Source organism: Mugil cephalus, chromosome 22 (genome assembly GCF_022458985.1).
Source record: "Mugil cephalus isolate CIBA_MC_2020 chromosome 22, CIBA_Mcephalus_1.1, whole genome shotgun sequence".
NCBI lineage: Eukaryota > Metazoa > Chordata > Actinopteri > Mugiliformes > Mugilidae > Mugil > Mugil cephalus.
In genome coordinates, this window is record NC_061791.1 from 20,180,452 (window position 1) to 20,205,357 (window position 24,906).

A 24,906-nucleotide genomic window follows, 5' to 3' on the forward strand; every position below is an offset into this window, starting at 1 on the left:
TTTATGTCCAAGTCTAAACTTATACATTGCATCATGTGTAGTTATTGTTTTCTGCTATTTTCTGTCTCAATCAGTAACTCTTCATCTTTCAGTGTTAGTGTTTATCTGTTGCTGGCAAAGGAGACTCACCGCTCAGATGAACGAGCTCTGACCACAGATGCCTAGCTCTCCATCCGTTTTCACAGGGAACAAGTTCAGGCCATTGAAGCCTTTCTGATACTACAGGCTATAAGGCAGTACATATGAAGTCACTGTTTAGGAAGTGGAATATTAATATTAAGAAGCCCATTCAAAGTAGTTATACTCTTACTTATTATAAGTTTTGCGACTTATTTTTTATATAATATTGTTATGTTCTTTTTTACCAAGTCTGTACTTCTATATGCTTTTTAATGCCTAAACTGAAATAAATGCTTTATCCTATTACTATCTGTAATTATTAAATATTACTTAATTGAGTTATTTATTTATTGACAGTGTCATTTACTTCCTTGGTTTTTCCTCATGATTATATATATATTTTATTTTATTGATGACCTCCCCCCTTTGTTTATAAAATATCTTTACATTGGGATTAGTGACCACCTGACCAGTTTGGCCTCTAATGCCATGGTGCAGAAGTGCAGCTCTTTAGTGACAGTATTTATGACATTTTATAAAAACCCATATGATAATTTATTTAAATACAACAAAGGATGATTTGACTGCAATCAAATAAGTGATGCTTACAAGTTGATCAGTTTGATGAAGGTTGTTCAGGTGCTTTGGTTTTACAATACAAAGCTCTGGTTGTTTTAACTTATACTTACACTGATACATAAGCTAAAATTAACCAGATAGGTGATGTATTAAAACAAGAATTTTACTTCATGGCTGTCAACTACATAAAGAAAGTCTGACAGCTAAAAATCAACAGAAGTGTGGTAACCTCTACAGATACTCAAATAAACTACCTGCCAAGCCGTCTACTTTAAAACACTGTTCCCAGTCTAGCCCTGAAGACCCTGGTTGCTGTTTTGAAGAACTTATAGTAACAAGCTGACTCATTGATTTAATTTAGCTGCTATTTGAAAAACAATGAATCAAACATGATCAAACTTTTAAATCATTAAATAATCAATACTAGTCGTCAATTATTTATGGTCAAAACACCTTACACTTTGTAAATGAGAATGCTTAGATCGTTTAACAAGAAACTAAACTTCTGTAACATTTGTTGCTTATTGTATGCTACAATCTGGAAATAAAACCGAAGAACACATTAAAAATTACGAGGAACGTGTCTTGCTCGAGAGGAAATCTAGAAATAAGAACTGACGTCCGCTCTCAAGTAAACATGGCGGCTGATATAGCCCTCTGCTGAACACCTGCCTTCTCATTTGTTTAATTAACGTAAAACTACAAAGAAGTGAATTCAAACCACAGCAATAAATAACTACATGAGAAAAACAAGAAAAAAAATCTGAAACATGCATACTTTACCACAAAGGAACACTGCAGAATTAACGAAACATTGTTTCAATGTCTACCACAAGTAACACGTTAGAGTGTAGTTATACTCGTTGGGTCTTTTAAATAATTTAACGGATAGTCGACACATTTTATCAGTTTGTTCAATTTTATTTTGAATGTTTTAACGTTTGAGAAAACAACGTTCCCCCCCCTTTTAAAAACTGAAATTATTACAAGTAGAAAAAAGCCTACATTCACAACATAGGTATGTCTTATTACCAACATATTCCATTCCACTATAATAATAGAAGCTTCCTGTAACTTTTGTCAGTCAAAAACCACAAGCATTTCACCGCTAACAAACTTTGTCATTACAGTGTGATCAATGAGTTTCATTGTCGCCTTTGTGCTCGACTACTTGTGGCTAACTTCAATCACTGGAAAACGTCGAATTATGACAGTCTACTGACGCTGTTGTTTGAACTGTAACTGATATCCTAGAAAAAAAAATGTCAATGCGCATGTGTTACACAGTCGTAAATTGTGACGAATGTAAGTGAAGAAGACGTTACTACAACTATTTTCTCTTTGGGGACATTTTGATGATATTATATACAGTCCATGTGTCGAAGTAAAGTATGAGAATATGGTACTGCTAAAAAACCAAAAACATGCTGTACAGTGTCTGGACCTTCACTGTCAGTTCATGTCTACAAACTCGTATACGTTTTGTTTGTCGTAGCGTTCAAAGTATTCATAAAGAGGAAATAACTTCCCAGAACTGACACCATATGTCGCCATCGCATCATTTGTCCAGAACACGCCGAAGGGATGGGTGGACAGATGGAGGAAGTTGCATAAAGAGTTTGAGATGCCAGTGAACATGCACTCATCCCTAATCAACAGCTTTATCCTGGAGAACTGTGTGGATCCTTGTATAAATGTAAAAGGACCGCATATTTTGTCTTAACAGAATCACGACTTTAATTAGGAATAAGATCGATTCCCCTGTGGTGCGGACGGACCAAAAGAGACAAGACCGAGATGATTCGCTTGAGTCTTGATCTTGACTTAAGACTTGATTTTGTAATCGTTATCATCAGCATCGCAAAATTTGTGTGGAACTTGATTTTTCTTTTTATTTTGATATACTATAATTGAATCCCTGAGGGGAAATTCTGTCCTGCTGTTTGACCATCCATTTTTTGTTCACACATTATTGTGTAGCAGGTTGGATCAGTGGGCTACAGCCCCCCTCTGGTGGGATGCGCCCGGGAGCAAATTGGGGGTTAGGTGCTTGCCAGGGACAAATGGGGCAAGTGAAAAATAGAAAGGCTGCTTTGACATCATAATCAAATTAGTTAGAATGGTCGCTGGTTTTAGTTTAGTAGTTTTAGTTTTTCCTCCCGCTTCTCTATTCAGTGTCGCGCCCTGCGGCTTTACCGCGGCTCTAGCGACGCAGTGATCAGAGATCAGAGCGCTGTGCACAGCTTCATTGTCCTGAGGGTATCCAGCCAGAGGCTGGTCACCGTTGGCTGGACTAATGATCGTGCTGCTCGGTCTGCTTATGTATTCTCTGGGGAGAGCAGGTCGGTGTCCTGGAGGAGGAATGGAGGAGGTTTTCGCCTTCGGATGGAGACATTCGCCACTTTTCGAGTGGCCAACAACATGGTTTATATCGCTACAGAGAGAAGCAGTACCAGCTGAGCACGACCTGACTCTGATCCACAATCCTGAGAGGAATCTTGATGCCCGGTAAAAATCTGAAGGATGATTAGTTTGGATAGGACTTCTGAGAAGACTTCTGAACCAATTCTTTCACATCAACTTATATTACCATTTGTTGAGTGTTTGACATTCAGTCCTGTTCCAGTTTAGACAAAGATAAGGATCCAGACATCTACTATGTGGATATCACAAAAAGAACCGAGTAAAGAATGTTTTTAAAGGGGATTAGATTGTTGTCTCTACCTTGTCACAGTATTCCTTCTCTGGTCATTCATGGCAAGATAAAGGTTCATCACTTCATAGTTTGGTTTCCTACAAAGTCCACTAAACTAGAACATATCCCATACTGGGTCCGTGTTAAATACCTTCAGTGAAACAGCAGAGCTCTGTCTTCAGGGATCTAAATACATTTAGGATCCACCCTGATTCTTCTATGTGTCCCTCTTCTCAGCCTAAGACGTCTTAAACGACAGGCAGTTCTCTTCAGGCAGCCCTACATGACCCGTGCTGGCAGTGAGGCAGAAGACATGGATTGGATTCGTCATTTGTACAGGAGATGGAGCAGCACACTAAGGTGAGTATAAAGAACTATGTGCACCTATTATTGGGGGTAAATATGATTTGATTTGACATCTTGTTTCTTTTACACCTGTAAATGATTAGCACTGAAAGATGGTGATGCTCACCATGTCACAGATCAAGACTCTCAAGATGTGTCCTCTTTCCCCCTATTTGGGTTTCACATCCTGTGTATCACTTCACATACAGACCAACAGAATTTTAATAGATGTGTAGGTGGAAAAAAGCCTCGCTCTGTTGAGTCCATGGCAGATCTGATAGTGTTACAATTCATGTGTCAATTAGGAGCTTTACCTCACACCTACGAATTTCTACCATTTCACCATAAAAAATTCGTTCAAAACATAAGTAGATTCCGCATAAAATTCCAGAAAATATAAGTCATGAACTCAACCATATTGAAACAGAAATATTTATATATTTATTAGTTCTAGACAATTTGTCATATCTGAAGTTTCCCAAAATAGGTGAAACCTGTTTTCAGTATCTGCCGTGACCCTCTTGTGCAGTAATAACAGCTCAACTAATGTTTCCGGTAACTGGAGGAATCTTTAATCCTTTTCCTCAGTTCTGAGATGTTGGTGGGTTTTCCCTCCACGTTAATTTCTTGCTTCAGCTCCATCAGCATTTTGACTTGTCATTCTCCAAAATATTAAAGTAATTCTTCTTCAACATACTTTTTTTTTTTTTTTAGCTTTTTTATTTCATTTATTAGATACGATAGATGATAGATAGATAGATAGATAGAAGATAGATAGATGAGATAGATCATATAGATAGATACTTTAACCGTTTATATGCCAGTGTTGTGACGGCATCAACAAATTTTTGTGAAAAAAAATACACACAAAAATTTTAAAATATTTTTAATAATATAAATTTAAAAGTGGATTTGTTCTTGGGTTGGGATTATCACGAGCCTTGGATATGGTCAAATTATAGTAGCAAACTTGTTTTGAATGACTTCCTCACTTTTTCCAGATGAGACTCATTACATTTAATGGAAAAACTTCTATAACAATGCAACTCCGACAATCATTTCCTGAATAAACAAACACACAGTATAATATTTTTGTTTCACTTGTTTGATTGGGGTTCTCTTTGTCTGCTGTCCAGGTACTTGTGAGAAAAATCAGCTGATAATTTTAAAGTATTTTTTTTCAAGGCAGAAATGTTGAATGTTTCGAGGCGACACAAAACTTTTACCACTGTCACTGTATGCTATTTCTCTCTTTGATTATTTTCTATATTGACTCAGAGCTAGCAGGTATGTAACCCAAACTACAGATTGTTGTTTGTCAGCTTGCTTGGTTGACAGGAACTTATCACCTGCTTGTCCCACGTGCTCTACAGGGCCAGTGACGACCGCCAAGTGTTTCCCAAAACACAACTGATCTAGTGATCAGAAACATGTCTACTACTTCAGTTTACTTCAACTCTCACAGTCAAGGAGGAGGTTGTAGATGTTTATGCTGTCTGAATCAGAACCTGTTCCATTAATTTTTACAACATTTCCCACCAACCAGTTTGACAAATCTGTCTTTCTCACGTGTTCAGAGTCAAACTCTGCAGGTTTCATCATATTATTTCCTCTAACAGGCCTGATGTCACTGTAAAGATGAACTTGGGAGACGAAAACCCTTTAAGAGCGTCTGAAGGCTAACCAACTGCTCTGACATCATGGACCTCCAACTTCTGTCTGTAAAGTTCGTTCCTCACCCCTCCGCACCCTCCCTTGCGCCCAGCTCTTCACGCCCACACATCCCTCTCACCCTCCTGGTCTACCTAGGTATTTTCTATGAACAAAGAAACATGCTGTGATTAAAGATCTTCCTTTGACCATAGTGGTGTGTTGTGGAAATGGATAGACTACTAAATGTAAAACAGATAACTAAAGCCCCGAGTTAAGTGAAAACTACACATTAAGAACAGTCTATCCTTACAGTTTAAGCATTTACATTGTTGAACTAAAGTGTAGCTGCGTTTCGATTCACATTAATATCTGCACTCTTGAAAACAAAAAACAATCACACCAAAATAGTCTTCTTGCTGGAGACACTTGTTTATAAATATTAAAAGATACAATTCTCCAGGTGCTCGGTTTCCTCCCATCTCCAAAGACATCTCGGAGGCTGATTGGTGACGCTAGTGTGAGTGTCAATGGTTGTTATCATCTGTTGCTGGTCCTGTGATAGGTTGGCGACCTGTCCTGAGTGTACCCTCGCTCTCGCACTGATGCCAGCTGAGATATGGGATACGGCTCCAGCCAACCCCCCGCAACCCTCGTGAAGATAAGTGGTATGGAAGTGGCAATCCCCACAGAGTTGCAAAGAAGCGATGAGCGTGTTTGAGATAATTGCAACAACTCTGCTACAAACTAAAGAGACAACATAATTTAATTGACTATACCTCCCTCAGTTACTATGGCAAATGTTAAAATGATGGATACTAATTAACAGTAAGACTAGTTTAATTTTCACTATTTTCTGAATATTTAATTTTTTCTGAGTAATTTTACAAAGTTTTAACGCGATGGATGAAAATGGGAGACTGATGAGAAGGTGAACACAGCTTTGGTGACTGCACAGTAAAATCAGCAATAAAAACCGACGCTTGAAAGTACACAACCACTCAACCGACCCCCAAATCCGACAACACTGTAATAGTTGATCTTAACACTTTTAAACTGTCTATATGGGTTCCACACCTCAGAGTTAATTTAACACTTTTTTTGAGTGTTGGTACCTTTACCCTTTACATCTAATCAGTGTAAATTGACTCCTCTTTAAGTTTAAATTTAACACGACCTAACACCACCAGTGTTTTATTTAACACATCCTTTCCGTCCCTTTATGTAGTGTTAGCATTAAACGCTCTCAAGGACTATTCTAATCTTAAATCTTAATCTTAAAAACAAATTACTTTGAAATAAACTTACTAAAATAAAAAGTAGTCATGTTTGGCAAAGACTTCAAAATCATTATTTTCCAACTTGCACCACAAAATATTAGAACATGCAACAGTAAGGTACAATGTAGCGTTAGCACACACTTTATCACCTCAAGAGCAGCTAGCAACTCCGAACCAATAGCATCATCTTATCCGTTTTTATATCTGTTGTTACAAGTGCATGACCTCGTCTCACTCAGACAAAACGTCAAACCAAACGTACCGTTTTACTGTACATGCATGCTAACCTCTAGCTCGTTAAGCATGTGTTCGTGTGGTTAGTCCACAGCGCTACGAGTAAAGTTTCCGAGGCTCACCGCAGGAAAGATGACTTTGTCGGTGGTGGTGGGGTGGTGGTGGGGGGAGCAAATAAGCAATTTGAGTTTTGAAAAAATAAATCATGAAAAATCACTTTATAGACCAAATATGAATTTAAACTTTGACACATCAAAGTAGCCACCTTTGGCAGATATAACAGCTGAACACACTCCTGGCATTCTTTCCTACAATAGAAATCAAATGGTCTTCAGAAAGTTCTTTCTTCCTCAAGTCTGTTGCAGAAGTTCCCAATAAATGATGTGACGACTTGTAGGTTGCTTGGCTTTCACTCTTCTGTTCCGTTCATCACAACCATGCTCGATGGGTTTAAGTCTGGAGACTGTGCAGGCCACTCTGTGTTTTCAAGCTTTCCCGTCTTGTTGTTTTCCTGAGGTAGTTTGGCATAGCTTGGACTGTGTTTTGGTCATTTATCTTGCTGTAGGAGTAACCCTGACCAACTAGGCGCATACCAGAGGGTATTTGCATGGTGCTGCGAATGCTGTGGAAGCCATTTTGGTTCGAGACAGGGGTGCCGCACACCTCTTTACAAGTCCACCGACCCCCCTGGATCCTAGCAAAAACAGCCCTCAGACCATCACACGTTCCTCCCCATGTTTGACAGTTGATGTCACACACTGTGGAACCATCCTCAGTCGTCTAACTCGACGGCCGTACAAACATCCTGCCGTGAATTAACCGGAAGATATCATATTTTGATTCAATCAACCCAAATACCATTCCAGTCTTCAGTAAGTCGAATGGCGTGTTTCATGGCCCATGGAGAGCCTCTTTAATCTTATTCTGTCTGACATCTTAGCAATGGCTTTCTCCTCACACTCGTCCTGTCAAACCAGCAGCCTCGAATCTGTCTCTTCACAGTCAGTCACTGTCAGATTGCTTCCTGCCAGAGTTTCCCAGAGTTTCTGAGTGTTTTTTGATGGTGAAGAAAACTGTACTCAATGACACCTTGACTTTCTTTGCAATTTCCCTGTAGGAAAGACCTACATTTTTAAGTGTTATGATGGTCTGTCTCTCTTCCATTTTAACTGTCTTTTTCTCGCCATTTTTGAAGCAACACACTACACAGCAAATGGAGAAGAGCTGAATCCTTGATGTTAAACCTAGACATACACTATAGAGTGTATGTCCTATGTTTAAACCCCCCCCCCCCCACCCCCCCCCCCCCCCCCCATTACTCTTCAGTAGCACAGTGTTAATTCATTATAATATAACTCTCAGTCCATAAGTAGTTTGTTGCCAAATACCGAGTGTAAAAAGAGTGTCACTAATCAACACCTCTAGATGTAAATGTTTATAAATATTAACCTCCGAACTTCTTACTCCTAGGCTCTGATCCTGTATGCCCCCCCCCCCCCCCCCCATCTCATTTTTCCAGCGGTGAGCCACGGAAACTTGACATTTCTCGCACGTGTTTATAACCACCCCGAACGACCTGCTTAACAAGCTAGAGGTTAGCAAGCATTGTACAGTAAACGTTACGTTGGTTTGACGTTTGGCTGAGTGAGAACGCAGTCACGGACTTTGTAATCATAGATATAAAACGTGAGAAGATATGCTAATGGTTTCGGAGTTGCTAGCTAGCGAGAGTAAAGTGTGCTAACCGCTGGATGTGTCCTTACGATGCATGTTCTAATATTTGTGGTGCAAGTTTTGAAAATAAATGTTTTTTGGGGGCAAACATTTTAAATTTTAGTAAAGTTTATTTTCAAAGTATTTTTTGTAGGATAAATAATATTATATTGGCACCTTTTAATTGTTGTGGGGGAAAACACTTGTGTAGTTAAGAAATAGTCCTCTGAGAGAGTTAATTGCTAACACTACGTAAAAGTGTTAAAATAAACACTGGTTGGTGTTAGGTCGTGTTAAATTTAACTACAAGAGTCAAAGTTACACTAACTTACACTCAAAAAAGTGTTAAATCAACACTGAGGTGTGGACCCATACAGACAGTTTAAAAGTGTTAAGATCAACTCTTACAGTGTTGATTTGAGTATGCTGATTTTTATATGCAGTTTTTGCAAGAACAATACAGTTCACGCCTGATGCTCATCAGGTTGGTACCCACAGTGTGGTTTTGCAACACTGCTTTCATGCAGACAGAGGTGGGTTTGTAAGTAATCCAGAAAAGTTGGAACACCTGTAGGAATTAGTAGCACCAGCTTTCAAGTCTGATTCAACCTTCATTGCTGGAGAACAGCTTTAATTGATAACCCACCTCATGTTCCCAGAAAAAGGCCTTTTTGTATAATTCTGAAAATGTACATATTTTTCAGTTTTTGTGTAACGAAAAAAAAACAAAAAAACTAAAAAAGACAAAAACGCTAGCCCCTTTCTGACGCCCCTTTTTTTTTTTTAACCATGACTTGAATTTGCAATAAACTGACAAATTAGGATGTTTCTAAAACTTTTGACCGTAGCGTATTATCAACATACACATCCAGCTCACAAATGGGAAGTGTTCAATGATTTATCATTTAGCAGCAGGTCACCTCTCATTGCTTGGGCCCTAAACTCTCCATTTGTTCAGCAGCATGACTAAGCACATCTAGCCATCTTGCATCTTGCATCATGAAAGAGAAAGAAGCTGACAACCAGACTGACTTTTTCACCTGTGACATACAAAGCACATATACAGCTTACATTTCAGCACATAAGATGTAAAAACGTCCTCTAAACTAGAAAATACTGGGTCAGGACTGAGCTCATTATTTAACTTTTCAAATAGAGAATGTACTTTCAAATTATTGATAACACAGTAAATATATTTGCTGAGGGCTCTTTTTGAGACTTTCACACTCCATATATTTCCCTTTTCATGGCAGTGTCATTTCTTGTTTTCAGGATAAAGTATGGTGGCCCAGACAGTGCTGCTAAGTCTCTGCCTTTAGTTCATCAGTCCTTCTGAATATGCGTTTGCTATTTCGGACCTCAATCAATAACTCTTATCTTTCAGTGTTAGTGTTTATCTAACGCTGGCAAAGGAGACGCCACCGCAGAGATGGAACGGGCTCTGACCACAGATGCCTAGCTCCCTCCACCGTTCTCCACTGTAAACACGTTCACAGCTGCCTACACATTTGTATTGAAGAGCTTCTTTATTTCCAATCAATAGTTTTTTTCCTCTAACATTATCGAACAATCTTCAAAATCAACCTATTTTAAAAGCAGTTATTATGCTGTCTTATTATAAGTATTTGACTTATTTTTTGTGTAATTTATGGTCCTTTTACCATGTGTACTTCTATATGCTTTTTAATGACTAACCTGAAATAAATGCTTATCCTATTTGTAACTCCACCACTACGAAGCATAGGCAGACACCCTGGCTTTCTCACAACACTAGTTTATTGGTGCTTGTCCTCAAATCTACCGTTGAAACTAAACACATGGTTTCGTGACAAAACAGAAAATTAACTGTAGCATAAAGACCATTGAGCAAGCATGTGAAATAAAAAACATTTTGACATTTGAAATACAGACAATCAAACAAATACCATCGTTGCTGCATGCTCCTAAGGGAAATTCTTCAGCATTCTCTTCTTAGTTGACATCCATGTAACCAGCATCAACAATTGTCACCAAAACCTATTCTTCCTGTTACTGTCCTGTTACAGTCATTTCCAAAATAATATACGCTAACAAATAAAAATAGTGCGCACGAATAAATGACGTTAACTTATATGACTTCTCAATATACATGAATAGAAGGAAACACAATCTAAAAAATGATCTGAACAAAAATATAATGCATACAACAGTTTACACTATTACTATCTTGTAATTATTAAATACTTAAGTGGGCAATTGAGTAAAATCCACATAAGTGTGGTAACCTCTACAGATACTCAAAGAAACTACCCTCCAAGTCGTCTACTTTAAACACTGTGTACCATCTACCCTGAAGAACCTGGTGCTGTTTTGAAAGAAGATATATAACAGGACACACTTGATTTAATTAGCTGCTATTTGAAAAACATAGATCAAACTTAAAATCATTAAAATGATTATTACAGTCGTAATTTATTTTTGTCAAACATCTTTCACTTTAAATGTAATGCTTAGAACTTTCACAGAATGCTACACTTACCGTGGACAATGTTGCTTAATTGTATGCAACAATCTAGAAATAAAACCGAAGAAACTTAAAAACTACAAAAACATGCGAAAATAAGAAACTGCGTCACGCTCTCAAGTTAAAACATGGCGGCTGATAGCCCTCTGCTAACACGCTTGTCATTTGTGAATAACGTAAAACTGAAAAGAAGCGAACAAACTACAGCAATTATACTACAAGAGAAAAACAACTGAATTGACAATACAAAAATAACAAAATCCTAAACCTAACAAAATAAACACATACCTGCAAAAGACATCAAAACATACATTCAGCCTTCTGCCTTCCTTCACCTCAGCAACCTCTTCTCCTAAACATGCAAAGACGTCTAAGTGTTAACACGAGTGGATGCAAGCTAGTACTAGTCATAGGCTAACATGAACACGTGAAGACAAAATCGCGCCATAAACCATGAAACTAAAACATGCATAAAACTTGATATTAACGATCAAAACAACACAAAACTACTTGGTAACATAAGTATGAAACAGATTACACTATACACCGAAGATTTCCAACATAAATGACTAGATAATCAAAGAAAATTAACAAAATAAACCGCAGCAATTTTCGCACATAATTTACCCTCAACAATTAACACAAACGGGACTGTGAGGGCAGAAGGGGAAGGGGGCTACAGAAGCCCAGGTGGCACGAGGCAGAGTGCAAAGTTTCATTTCCACAGGAAATTTCATAAAATAATAGTAATGAAAAATAACCTCATGAGATAAATCATTAATACTCAAAATAATCGTAAAAAGATGAATTAAAACTTACAGATACAAGTTGGCAAATAATTAATTAATAAAGTTTCATTTTACCTTTACATATGAACTGAAATGAACTACAAGTAGAAAATAGCCAGCATGCACAACTTCGGTATATCTTAACCACAACATATTCCTTCCACTATAACAATAAAGACTCCCTGTATCTATGTATTCAGAACCACCAAAGGATTTCCGACAAACTTCTCATTACAAGGTGACATGAGTTTTCATTGTGGCTTGTGCTCACACTTGTGGCTACTTTCCACCTGATAAACGCCGTCGAATAGACGAGTCTAACTGACCTGTTGAACCGTAACCGATTCCTAAAAAATAAATTGTCTGTTGGCCTAATGTATGTGAAGACGTTTAAAAACAATTTTTTGATTGATACAAAGCAGGTCTCGTTTTCAGTAAAGTTGAAACATGGACGAAGGAAGAAAACTGAAACTCTGTACAGTGTCTGAACTTGCACTGTCAGTCCAGTCTAAAAACATCATAATACGTTGTTTGGTCGTAGTCGAATCAAAGTATTTTCATAGAGCAGAAAAATAACTTCCCAGACCTGAACTGACACCAAATGTTCGCCATGTCGCTTCATCATTTGAGTCTGAACACGCAGCCGATGGATGTGGACAGATGGAGGAAGTTGCATAAAGTTTGGTGATGCCAGCGACCATGTACTCTCCCTATTCAACAGCTTATCCAGGAGATGCTGTGTGGATCATTGTGTAAATATAAAATGATCGCATATTTTTCCTACAGATCACTGACTTTAATTAGGAATGAGACCGTTCCTCTGTGGTGCGGACGGACCATAAGAGACAAACCGAGTCACGGCTTTTTGTTCTTCTTGAGATGGATACCATGTAAACTGCTGAAGGCTGATTTATAGAACGTTTGCCAGCTGTCATTGAGTCTTGATCTTGACTGATCAAAGAGTTTTAAGGCGTGGCTTTTAATCATTATCCTCAGCATGCACGTGTTTTGTTAACTGAAGCTGTGTGGACTTTGAGAACGATAGAAGAGTGACAAATGGGGCCAAGTGAAAATAGTGATGCTGCTTTGTCATGATATATCAGAATTATTTAGAATGTCTGCTGGTTTTAGTTTCTTTCAGCGCGCTGCCTCCTCCCACTTTCAGCACTTCTCTTTTCAAAGTCGCGCTGCGCTTTTACGCGCGGCTCTAGAGACGCAGTGATCAGAGATCAGAGCGCTATGCAGAGCTTCATTGTCTGAGGGAATCCAGCCAGAGCTGGCACCGTTACTGGAAAATGATCGTGCTGCTCGGTCTGCTTTGTATTCTCTGGGGAGAGCAGGGTCGGTGTCTGGAGGAGGATGGAGGACGTTTCGCCTTCGATGGAGACATCCGCCACTTTTCAGTGGCCAACAACACGGTTTATATCGCTACAGAGGAGAAGCTGTACCAGCTGAGCCACGACCTGACTCTGATCCACAGTCTGACCCTGAGAGGAATCTTGAAGCTCGGTAAAGAACCGAAGGATGATAAGTTTGACCGAGTCTCTGAGAAGACTTTCTGGAACGCAACTTTCAGCATCAACTTATTATTACCATTTGTTGAGAATGGCGCTCAGATCATCTGCGGTGTGACTGACAATGAGTGTGGTGGTTACTGCGAGGTTCTGGACCTGAAGAACATCTCTAACCTTCTGTACAAAGAACACATCCAGGTGGGACCACTGAGACGGAACAGCTCGTTCGTAGGTATTCTGGTGGATGTCAAGAAGAATCCACCGTCAGAGACTTATATTCTGACCGCGATGCAGCCCGATAAGAGCAAGTGCTCCTTTGATACTGAGACCATCAACCTTCAAAATGCGGATCACAAAGACCAGACAAGTATATTTTCTATAACTGATGGATCATTGGGCGTACCTACGATCAAAAGTAAAGGCGATGTGGAGTTTGTGGACGGATTTCAGATCAGTTCGATCATCTATCTGCTCTCCAACGTAAGAAGTGACGCTAACAGCAACAAAGTCCGTCTCATTTGGCTTGAAGGCGAAAGAAGTAAAACCCAAACTCTCAGGTGTCTACGGGGAGCGACTCTCCGTGTCTCTGATGGTGAAGGCAGCAGACTTCTGGCCTCCTCGGTCATCCCAGGTGGACAGACGGTTTCTTTGGAGCGGAGTGTTCAGTGTGGACGGAGAACAAAGCAACACTGAGCTGGTGGTGTTTGACATCAGTCCTGATCTCAGTTTAGACAAAGATAAGGATCCAGACTTCTACTATGTGGATAGTCCCAACAAAAACCAGGTACAATTTTTTTTATTGGGGATTAGATGTTGTCTCTACCTTTCACAGTATTCCTTCTCTGGTCATTGATGCAAGATAAATGTTCATCACTTCATTGTTTGGTTCATGTTAAATACCTTCAATGGAACAGCAGAGTTCTGTCTTCAGGAATCTAAATACCATTTAGATCCAACCCTGATTCTCTATGTGTCTCTTTCTCAGCCTAAGACTCTTAAACCAGAGGCAGTTCTCTTCAGGCAGCCCTACATGACCTCTGTGCTGGCAGTGAGGCAGAAGACATGGATGGTTTTCTTCATTGGTACAGGAGATGGACAGCTCATTAAGGTACAACCAGGAGAAGAGGTCTTTTTTTCCCAGGCCAAAGAAAACCATGACTGACTATACCAACATTAATTTTGCTTTGGTGATTATATATATATATATATATATATATATATATATATACATATATATATGTTTGTATGTATGTATGTATATAGTTGTAGGTGAAAAAAGCCTCGCTTTGTTGAGTCCATGGCAGATCTAATAGTGTTACATCAAATGCCATTTAGGACTTTTACCCTCAGAATTTTCTACATTTCTGCATAAAAATTGTTCAAAACATAAGTAGATTTGTATAAAAGTCCAGAATTTTAAGAAGTCCAAAATATAGAGAGAGAACTCAACCAAATGAAATAGAAATATTTCTATATTTATTCCTTCTAGAAAATTTGTCATATCTGCAAGTTGCAAAATATGTGAACCTGTTTTCAGTATCTGCCGTGACCCTCTTGTGCCGTAATAACAGCTCAACTAAATGTTTCCAGTAACTGGAGGAATCTCAATCCTTTCCTCAGTTCTTAGATGTTGGTGGGTTTCCTCACGTTAATTTCTTGCTTCAGCTCCATCAGCACTTTGACTTGATCATTCCAAAATATTAAAGAAGTTCTTCTTCAACCATGCTTTTTTTAGCTCTTTTTTTTCAAATGTAACATAGATAGATAGATAGATAGATAGATAGATAGATAGATAGATAGATAGATAGATAGATAGATAGATAGATAGATAGATACTTTTAACCCTTTATATACCAGTGTTTGCTGTGGCATCACAAATTTTTGGTGAAAAATAAAATCGAAAAATTGAAAAATTTAAAACATTTTCAATGATATAAATTAAAAGTGGATTTTTCTTGGGGGGATTATCATGACCTTGGATATGTCAATTATTAATAGCAACATTGATTTTGATAGATTTTCACTTTTTCAGGTGTGACTCATTAATGGAAACACTTCTAAACAGATGCAACTCACTGACAAGTCATTTTCTGGAATAAATAAACAAAGTATCATATTTTTTTTCACTTGGTTTCATTGGGTTCTCTTTGTCTGCTGTCAGGACTTGTGAGAAAATCAGCTGATATTTCAAGTATTTTTTCAGGCAGAATGTTGAATGTTTGGAGGCACACAAAACTTTTACCACTGCCACTGTATTTAGCTTTTTGAAGACGCATGAAAAAAACTAACAACACTGAGCTGATTCTATGAACTATTACTGCATGTGTAGCCAAAGTCTGATATGTAGGAGCTTAATGACCATTCTTTTTGGAAAAGAATAAAGAAACAACACAAAGTTGGTGCTGAGCTTTTCATAGGCTGAAGTCAACATTATGGAGTTGTTTACATCTAGTTACATGATTATTTGCCAACTATTTAACATCATTGTCTGGTTGTAACCAACTGAATGTGGAAAAATCTGACAAATTTGATTATTTTCTATATTGATCAGAGCTATGCAGGTATGTAACAAAACTACATTGTTGTTGTCAGCTTGCTGTGGACAGGAACTATCACCCTGCTTGTCCCACGGTGCTCTACAGGGCTAATGACGACCGCCAAGTGTTTCCCAAAATACACCTGGATCCAGTGGATCAGAAACATGTCTACGTTCCATTTAGAAACCAGGTACTGCTCTTACACACTCACTATTCATTAAGTGTCACATGTACATTTGCTGTATTTTGAAGTGTCTCCACTTGTTTTCCAGATGAAGCGTGTGTCTGTATCAAAGTGCAGCACATACACAAATCTACAGGAGTGTTTGTCTGCACAGGATCCACACTGTGTCTGGTGTGGCTCTAAACAAAGGTCAGAGCAACAACATCTGCATCTGACATCTTCAAAAACCCATCATGAACTTCATTATAAGACATTTCTCTTTTCCAGGTGCACATTTGAAGACGACTGCCAAGATTCTGACTGGTTATTTATTCCTGATGATTCCACAGAGAAAATCATTTCTCACAAAGTTATAAAGAACCCCAGTGGAGAGGTACAGGTTACACATTAACACTGTACAACTGTAACTATCAGTTATTTGTCACTCATCTCTCTTCCTTTCTCAGATCACACTAAAGATCCAGACCCACCTGACTGTCAACTGGACAGAGGATAACTTTGCCTGTGAAATCTTTCCATCATCTAGAGAACGTTGTACACAAAAGTTCCCACAATGCACCTGCAGCCTATCCCATGGCTCAATTCCTGCTGACGGTCAGTAACGTTAAATAAATAATCCAGTTTACTTCTAATCTCACAGTCAAGGAGGAGTTGTAGATGTTATGCTGTCATGAATCAGACCTGTTCATTAATTTACAACATTTCCCACCAACCAGTTGACAAATCTGTGTTTTCACGTGTCAGAGGTCAAGACTCTGCAGTTCATCATATTATTTTCTCTAACAGGCCTGGATGTCACTGTAAAGATGAGACTTGGGAAGACGAACCTTTCAGAGCGTCTGAAGCTAACCAACTGCTCTGACATCAGTGGACCTCCAACTTCTGTCTTGTAAGTTTGTTCCTATTTTCTAGAATTCAAAGAAACATGCTGTGATTAAACTATATATATCATAGAAATAATGAAACATGAATATCAACCCTTCTTCTTGATAAAAGTCTAAAAAGCTTCATCAGTTGACCATAGTCAGTGTTTTGTCATCATTAAAGATATTTGATTGTAAACTATATTATTATATACTAATGTAATTTTATGTGTCTTAGATCCATATATTAGTTTTTTATGGTCCTGACTACCAACATCAGCATGTGTTTGTTTGTTCTTCAGATGTCATCAGTGTATCAAGGCTGGATGTGGATGGAACATAAATGGATGTTCATGGTCTAATGAAGGAGTGGATAATGTAATAATGACTATTATTTTCTCCTTATCTAATGTGTTAAAATGCTCCATCAATCCAATATTATTAAGTCATTTTGACACAAGTTATCATGTTGTATGAGAGAGTGAGACTTCAAAAAGAAGATAAATGCTCATTAAACGTGAAATCTCTCTGTCTCTAGTTAAGCACAAACTAAACAAGCACAAAATACACATGAACTAGTTTTTGATCTAAGCCAACATTAGCCACAATAAAACTTGAACCCACTCTGATAGTAACTTTACAGCTCTGAATCTATTCTCCCACTTCCTCCTGCAGGACAGTGTTTGTCAAAAGTTGGAGCCTGGGATGAACTTTTCTGTGAGTCTGAACCTCCACTGTTACACACATTGTTCCTCCATTCAGTAAATGTTATACCATCAGTAGGGTGATGTTTTAAAGCTGATGTTTGTGTGTTTTATTTCTGTTAGAAGCCAGAAATCTCCTCCATCTCTCCCAGTGTTGTGTCTTTCTACGGTAGAAACCATGCCTTGTTGTCAGGTCAGAACCTCATTAATGTGACCAGAGTGAGGATCCAGACAGACCTGGACTGTTCTCCACAAGAGTGAGTCACTTTACAGACAACTAAGATCATGGCCACACTAGAAACTCATGTTTTCTCCATATCATTGTTATTGTGATGATGGTGAGTGTTGATGTGTTTCTCTCTCAGATCTCCTGTATGGAACAAGACTGGTGTGAGTCTGACGTTCCACATTGCCACTACAGAAAAGAAAGGTTTCGTCAAAGCATGCGTTCTACTGCCAGATGGCAGTTGCCACGGCAACGCTAAAATCACCTATCGATCAACACCATCCTGCACTGACATTGTACCAAGCAGCACCTGGGCCAGGTGGGTTTGACTGAGATTTTTACTTTCCTAGAAAAACATCCTAACACAGAATTCAGATGCAGAATTTCCTAAAGCTACAGTGTTACAGAAAAGGTTTTGATGAAGTAAATCCATAGTTCGTGTCAGGTTTTGGTGACAGTTTCTCCATTTCAACAAACAAGCTACAACATCACAAGCTAGTTGTCTTTTGGTGTTTTCTTCCAACAGTGACAGCTTCCAAAAAGTGCAGCTAAAACTCACATACGCTATTTTAGGAGCTTCCTCCTAATGCTTTCTCACCAACTTCAAGAGTTTGCTGACAATGTTAGGAAAGCGTGAGAGAGTCATCTGGTGGTGAAAAACAACCACTTCTCAAAAGCATTTTCTTTCACCATCTTCCACCACTTCCCTTTTCAGTCACAGGAAATAAAAGCCATTTTATCTTCTCTGTTTGTGCACACAGCTTTAAAATACACAACAATCATATAAATATGTGATAAAATATAATCACATAGGCTTTGGTTTGTCACCAACATATATAAAGAGACTAAGATGTAATGCAAGTTTTATGCCAATGTCATTGTGACTCTGTTTTTCTTGAAGAGGAACAAAGGTTTTTCTCCAGTTTAGCATTGTAATTTATCGTCATCGTCCATGAAGAGTCACTACAGTTTTCATTATGATGGCTTATCAGTCAGATCCACTATTTAATCTTCCAGCTGTGAACAGCTCATGTTTCTGAAGTCAGTTCTTAAAGGAACCAAGAGTTGGTCAGTCTGTATTTTGCTTTGCTTTATGCATAGCCAAATATTTGTCTTTTAGTCCACCATTCACTTTGGATCAAAGCTGAATATCTAAAAACCTGAGCTGTCATAATATCTGCCAATAAACATATATAATCAGTGTGATATTAGGGTATCACCAGAGGAAAATGAAAAGCTTTTCTCTGAGATCAATTTTGTGTTCAGCTCAGTTTCTTCTGATTGACTGTTGTTCCATGTCCTGCAGTGGGAAGAGGAAGGTCACACTCATGGGGTCTCACTTGGAGTTTGTGGAAGGAATCACACACAGCCACGGACAGACGGAAGTCCAACTTCCCACAACCAGCAGCAGTCAGGTGGGTCTTTAGACACGATGTCCCTTTGTTATGTCACATCATGTCATATGATATGATATCTGGTTCCAATACAGTATATTGTATTTAATTGTGAAGTAAATTAAACTTAAAATGTATTTTAAAATAAAATAAAATAAAAATATTTTTGCACGTAATTGTAAGAGTTTTGATTATAAATTCAAGGGGTCATTAGAAAGTGGAATTTTTTTAAACAAGCGCTGGGTCAACCTAATCTTAAACCATCTTGATAATATTACACCAATCCCTAAATGTTTAAAAGATGTGCGTACATTTGTAAATTTTCAAATCCACATTTAGCTTTATAGTTTCTCTGAGAAACTTCTTTAAACCTAAATGCAGTTCCTGCAGTGGATTGTCTGTCCTGGTTGGGCATCAGAGGAACTCCCCTTAGTTTCTTTTATTCTTACCCTTTTGAAGGTAAGAACTGTTAACTGCACTCCAAAAAATCGTGGCGCTCAACGTAAAACTTTTGACATTTTTTTTTAAGTTATTACAACTCATCTAGCATTAAATACATGCCACAAGACTTAATTAGACCAACTCAATTACTTTAGTGCAAGCAACATAATCTGTCTTGTCCTCCACGAGCTTATTTAAGTTAAACAAACTTAATTTTGATTACGTTAAAATAATAATATATAGCGCTTTATCGTAGATAAATTACATGAGTAGTCGCAGCTGCCCTGGGGCTGACGCAAGTATCATGTTGCTTGCACTAAAGTAATTGACAATTTTATTCTCCATCAAAGTGCCTCTACTTGGCCAAATCATGCAGATGACAATCAGACGTATTATCCACTGATTGGGTGACTGCACTGCTTTTTACTTTTCTTAACTTTAATCTGACTTGCTTTGGTCATCATCACTGTCATGCAAGACAAACACAGATTCAATAATATATAAGTGTTTTACTTCTGTTCTTAGGCAGAGAAGGGAAGTGTTGGTTGAAGTGTAGTTGCATGTCCCATCACCTCTTACCTGCTGTTGGCTAGGCTAGTTAGCTGGTGTCTTCTTGTTGGTTGCTAGTTGGTAGCTGACTGCTAGCCTGCTGGTCGGTTTTTCAGTTGGACTGGGCTTCTAAATGTGTGTTGATCATGCACAAGGGATTGTAACATCTTATCCTGTGTATTAATGAATGATATAACAGATTTAAATTCCCCACAGAAACTCTCGTACGACACACCTGCAGCTTTAAGGCCTCAGACGACTTCTAGCAGCACTGTGTATTTGAAAGTAGCCAATCAATCCTTGGCTTGTTCCACAAAAATAACCTACTATCCAGACCCTGTGTTCACCAGCTTCTCATTCACAAGGACGGGGGACGGTTTTCGTGTCACCATACAGGTACAACATATATTTCATTATACATGCAAAATCATGTGACATTAGTTCACAGTGGTCAGCATTTGTTTCTGTTGTCATTTCAGAAAAAAGCAGATAAACTGGAGATGAAATCGTCAGAACTGTCAGTGTCTGGTGTTCAAGATGGAAAGAAATATGCTTGTGTCATGGAAGAGATAGAGACCAACAACGAGACTGACTTTTTCACCTGTCACATACAAAGCACATCCAGCTTTACATTTCAGCACATAGAGGTAAAACTTTCCTCTAAACTAGAAAATACTGGGTCAAATTTGAGCTAGTTTAGATTTACTTTCAAATAGAGAAATTTACTTTTAACTATTGATGAACACAGTAAATAGATATTTGACTGAGGGCTCTTTTGAGACTTTCCACTCCTTTATTTCCTTTTCAATAGCAGTGTCATTCTTGTTTTCTAGATAAAGTATGGTGGCCAGACAGTGCTGCTAGGTCCTCTGCCTGTAGTTCATCAGGTCCTTCTGATAGTGGGTTTGGTGCTGATACCTTGTGTCATAGGTGGTAAGTGATTTTGATCCATCAGCAGTTTATGTCAAAGTCTAAACTTGTACGTTGCATCATGTGTAGTCATTGTTTTCTGCTATTTTCTATAGAGATGGAGAATAAATACTGATACTGCTCGGTCTCAATCAGTAACTCTTCATCTTTCAGTGTTAGTGTTTATCTATCGCTGGCAAAGGAGACGCACCGCTGAGATGAACATGCTCTGACCACAGATGCCTAGCTCTCCATCCGTTCTCACAAGGAACAAGTTCACCAGCTGCCTACACATTTGTATTAAAAGGCTTCTTCATTTTCAATAAGTATTTTTTCTTCTAACATTTTCTTCCTGTCTCTGTAAGTTTGTGGTGCAGATGTGACTTCAGGCAGCCTGCTACCAGCCAAGATTAATTCCACACAACCCACTTTGATACGTTGACAGCGCAAATAGTTTGTTTTGCTCTTTTATCATCATGTATATTTATCATACAGACCTCAGACCACAGAAATCCTCCTTTCCTCTAAATCTGAACCAGAAAAATAATAAGCATATTTCACAAAATCTTTTGTATATTTAGTGTGTATATGTTTCTGATTTATTTTATTTTATCTCATTCTATATTTTTTATGCAACAAACACCAAGGTAAATTCCTTGTATGTACACATATACTTGGCAATAAAGTCTTTTGTGATTCTGAACATTATTTTCTAAAACTGAAATAAACAACCCAAGTATAAAAACAGTATGTATACATTTTATATTCTGTTTACACCACTTTTATAGAAGGCTAGTAGCACTGTAACTCTTCTTCCCACGATGGCCTTTGATCCTTATCACAGTCACTCTCATACACTCTGAAAAATGATTCATGGGGTTAGTAAGTAACGCTCAAAATCAAGAGCTTTTTCTGCATAAAAGAAAGTTTGTTATGTGTATGTATTATAATGAGTTGATAACTTAATTGAACGCGTTGGTCTATATGAAAAAGAATAGATAGTCCCAACTCAGTATTACATGAATTTTCAACTGATATTTCTGCCTTAATTAAAGGCAGTGAACAGGGCAGCTGTGACTACTCGTGTAATTTATCTACGATAAAGCGCTATATATTATTATTTTAACGTAATCAAAATTAAGTTTGTTTAACTTAAATAAGCTCGTGGAGGACAAGACAGATTATGTTGCTGGCACTAAAGTAATTGAGTTGGTCTAATTAAGTCTTGTGGCATGTATTTAATGCTAGATGAGTTGTAATAACTTAAAAAATGTCCAAAGTTTTACGTTGAGCGACACGTTTTTTGAAGTGCAGTTAACAGGAAATGTGAGTTACGCAGGTAACGGACAGCTGTCCAGATGTTTTCTTTTAGAATTAGATATAGGTTCAGACAAGAAGTCCATCACATAATGGATTCCGAAAGAATGCGCATTAAATTGAGTATTTCCAGCCTTGTGTCGCGCCACACCTTTTACGTCTCAGTTCCCCACCAGTGAGGCGCGCCCCACACTTGAGAACTGACGTAGGGCGAGTTCACGCTAAACTGGGTATTATCGTCTCTGAGTAAACTGAAAAGCAAGTCTATAAAAGGATGTCATTGCGACTGTTCCTGTCGCTCAGTGCCCTCCTTCCTCCCACTTCTCTTTTCAGAGCCGCGCTGCGCTTTTACGCGAGGCTTTAGAAACGCAGTGTCAGACATCAGGGCGCTATGCAAAGCTTCACTGTCTGTACCAGCTGAGCCACGATATGACTTTATAAATCTCAAACTGTGAAATTTCACAGTTTCAGCAGCAATTTACAGGCACTCAACACCATACGTACTGTATAACACAACATACTATATACAGGATATTAACATAATTACAAAAAAAAAAAAAAAAAAGGTGAATTGAAAAAAGTCAATAGAAAAGGAAAAAGAAATAATGTACAGAGTGTTATCTGTCACGTATAGATGAGGAGCTGAACAGGCATATGGCTTGGGGCAGGAAAGATTTCCTGTAGCGTTCTTTGAGACAATGGAGTTGTCTGAGTCTCTTGGAGAGCAAGCTCCATTGTCAGTCTATCATCTGGTGGAGAGGGTGGTCAGGGTTATCTATGTTTAATAACAGTTTATTAAGTGTCCTCCTCTCCACCACCTCCTCAAAAGTTACCTGTGTGCAGCCAATGACAGAGCCAGTCTTCCTGATCACTTAATTCAGTCTGTTGGTATCACTGGCTGCAATGCTGTTCCCCCAGAAAACAACAGCAGAGAAAAGGCTGGCCACAACAGACTGGTAGAAGATCTCCAGCATCAGTACAGTGAATACAGTGAAGTAGAGTCTGCTGCAGCCCTTCTTGTACACAGCTGTACAAGAAGTACAGGTATCTGTACTCCTCCAGCACCTCCACATCCCTACCAAGTATGCTGAGGGGCTGAGGATCTGTTCCCTTCCTCCTGAAGTCAATCACCATCTCTTTGGTCTTGCCCACGTTAAGCAGCAGGTGATTCCTTGTTCCTCCCCAGTTCATCTATCTGCTCTCCAACGTAAGAAGTGGCGCTAACAGCAACAAAGTCCGTCTCATTTGGCTTGAAGGCGAAAGAAGTAAAACCCAAACTCTCAAGTCTCTACAGGATGAAACTCTCAGTGTCTCTGATGGTGAAGGCAGCAGACTTCTGGCCTCCTCGGTCATCCCAGCAAGAAAGATGCAATGAAATGAGATATACAGAATTAGCATTATGAACAAATATACAAAAAGTAGTTGGCAAAACAGTGTCCAAGGTGATGTGGTTTTCTGGCCAGTTGCATAGCAACCAACATTAATTTTGCTGTGGTGGTAACTGTAAATGAGAGGCTAAAATAAATATTTATATGAGATAGAGGAACAGGAACCTTGCTAATTATGATTTGATGATTTGCTATGATAACCGCACTAAAAGGAAGTAGACTCTAATGAGTACAAATCTTTCATCAGTGAGGTTTTTCAGTGTTGTTGAGTGTGGTCTGGTTGTTAAATTACTCAAGTCAAACATGATTAGACATTTAGACATTAGAATTCTCATAGCTGTTCTCTACTTGTTGTGAGTTTTCACTTAGACTTTCTTTGTTAAGTCCATGGCAGATCTGATAGTGTTACATCAAGTGCCATTTAAGAGCTTTACCCTCAGAAATCTCAGAATGTTGGTGGGTTTCCTCACGTTAATTTCTTGCTTCAGCTCCATCAGCACTTTGACTTGGAAAAAGTCTGATTCTGTGAACTATTATTGCATGTGTAGACAGAGTCTAATATGTAGGAGCTTAACGACCATTCATTTTGCAAAAAAATCAAGAAACAACACAAATTTGTTTCTGAGCTTTTCATAGGCTGAAGTCAACATTAGTAAGTTGCTTCCATCTAGTTACATGAGACTTCTCTTTTCCCAGGTGCACATTTGAAGACGACTGCCAAGATTCTGACTGGTTATCTATTCCTGATGATTCCACAGAGAAAATCATTTCTCACAAAGTTCTAAAGAACCCCAGTGGAGAGGTACAGGTTACACATTAACACTGTACAACTGTAACTATCAGTTATTTGTCACTCATCTCTCTTCCTTTCTCAGATCACACTAAAGATCCAGACCCACCTGACTGTGGGTGGACTGTGGACACCTGTTTGACCTGTTCATTAATTTACAACATTTCCCACCAACCAGTTGAC

The 24,906-nt window shown here is 38.5% G+C and overlaps 1 protein-coding gene across 4 annotated transcripts in view; it reads left to right on the forward strand.

Moving 5' to 3' along the window:
- LOC125000094 (plexin-C1-like) overlaps positions 1-24,906 on the forward strand; it is a 34,626-nt gene that overhangs the window by 4,996 nt on the left and 4,724 nt on the right. The window contains exons 7-16 of one of the 4 annotated variants that reach the window (XM_047575460.1): positions 16,929-17,031; positions 17,308-17,383; positions 17,681-17,722; positions 17,833-17,966; positions 18,075-18,254; positions 19,242-19,350; positions 20,536-20,715; positions 20,799-20,966; positions 21,153-21,252; positions 21,403-23,708. In XM_047575460.1, coding sequence (XP_047431416.1) covers positions 16,929-17,031; positions 17,308-17,383; positions 17,681-17,722; positions 17,833-17,966; positions 18,075-18,254; positions 19,242-19,350; positions 20,536-20,715; positions 20,799-20,966; positions 21,153-21,252; positions 21,403-21,461 — 1,151 coding nt within the window. In that variant the 3' untranslated portion in view covers positions 21,462-23,708. Of the gene's footprint in view, positions 1-16,928; positions 17,032-17,307; positions 17,384-17,680; positions 17,723-17,832; positions 17,967-18,074; positions 18,255-19,241; positions 19,351-20,535; positions 20,716-20,798; positions 20,967-21,152; positions 21,253-21,344; positions 23,710-24,906 lie in introns of those variants that run through there. The other 3 variants (XM_047575461.1, XM_047575459.1, XM_047575462.1) reach the window with 3 other exon arrangements.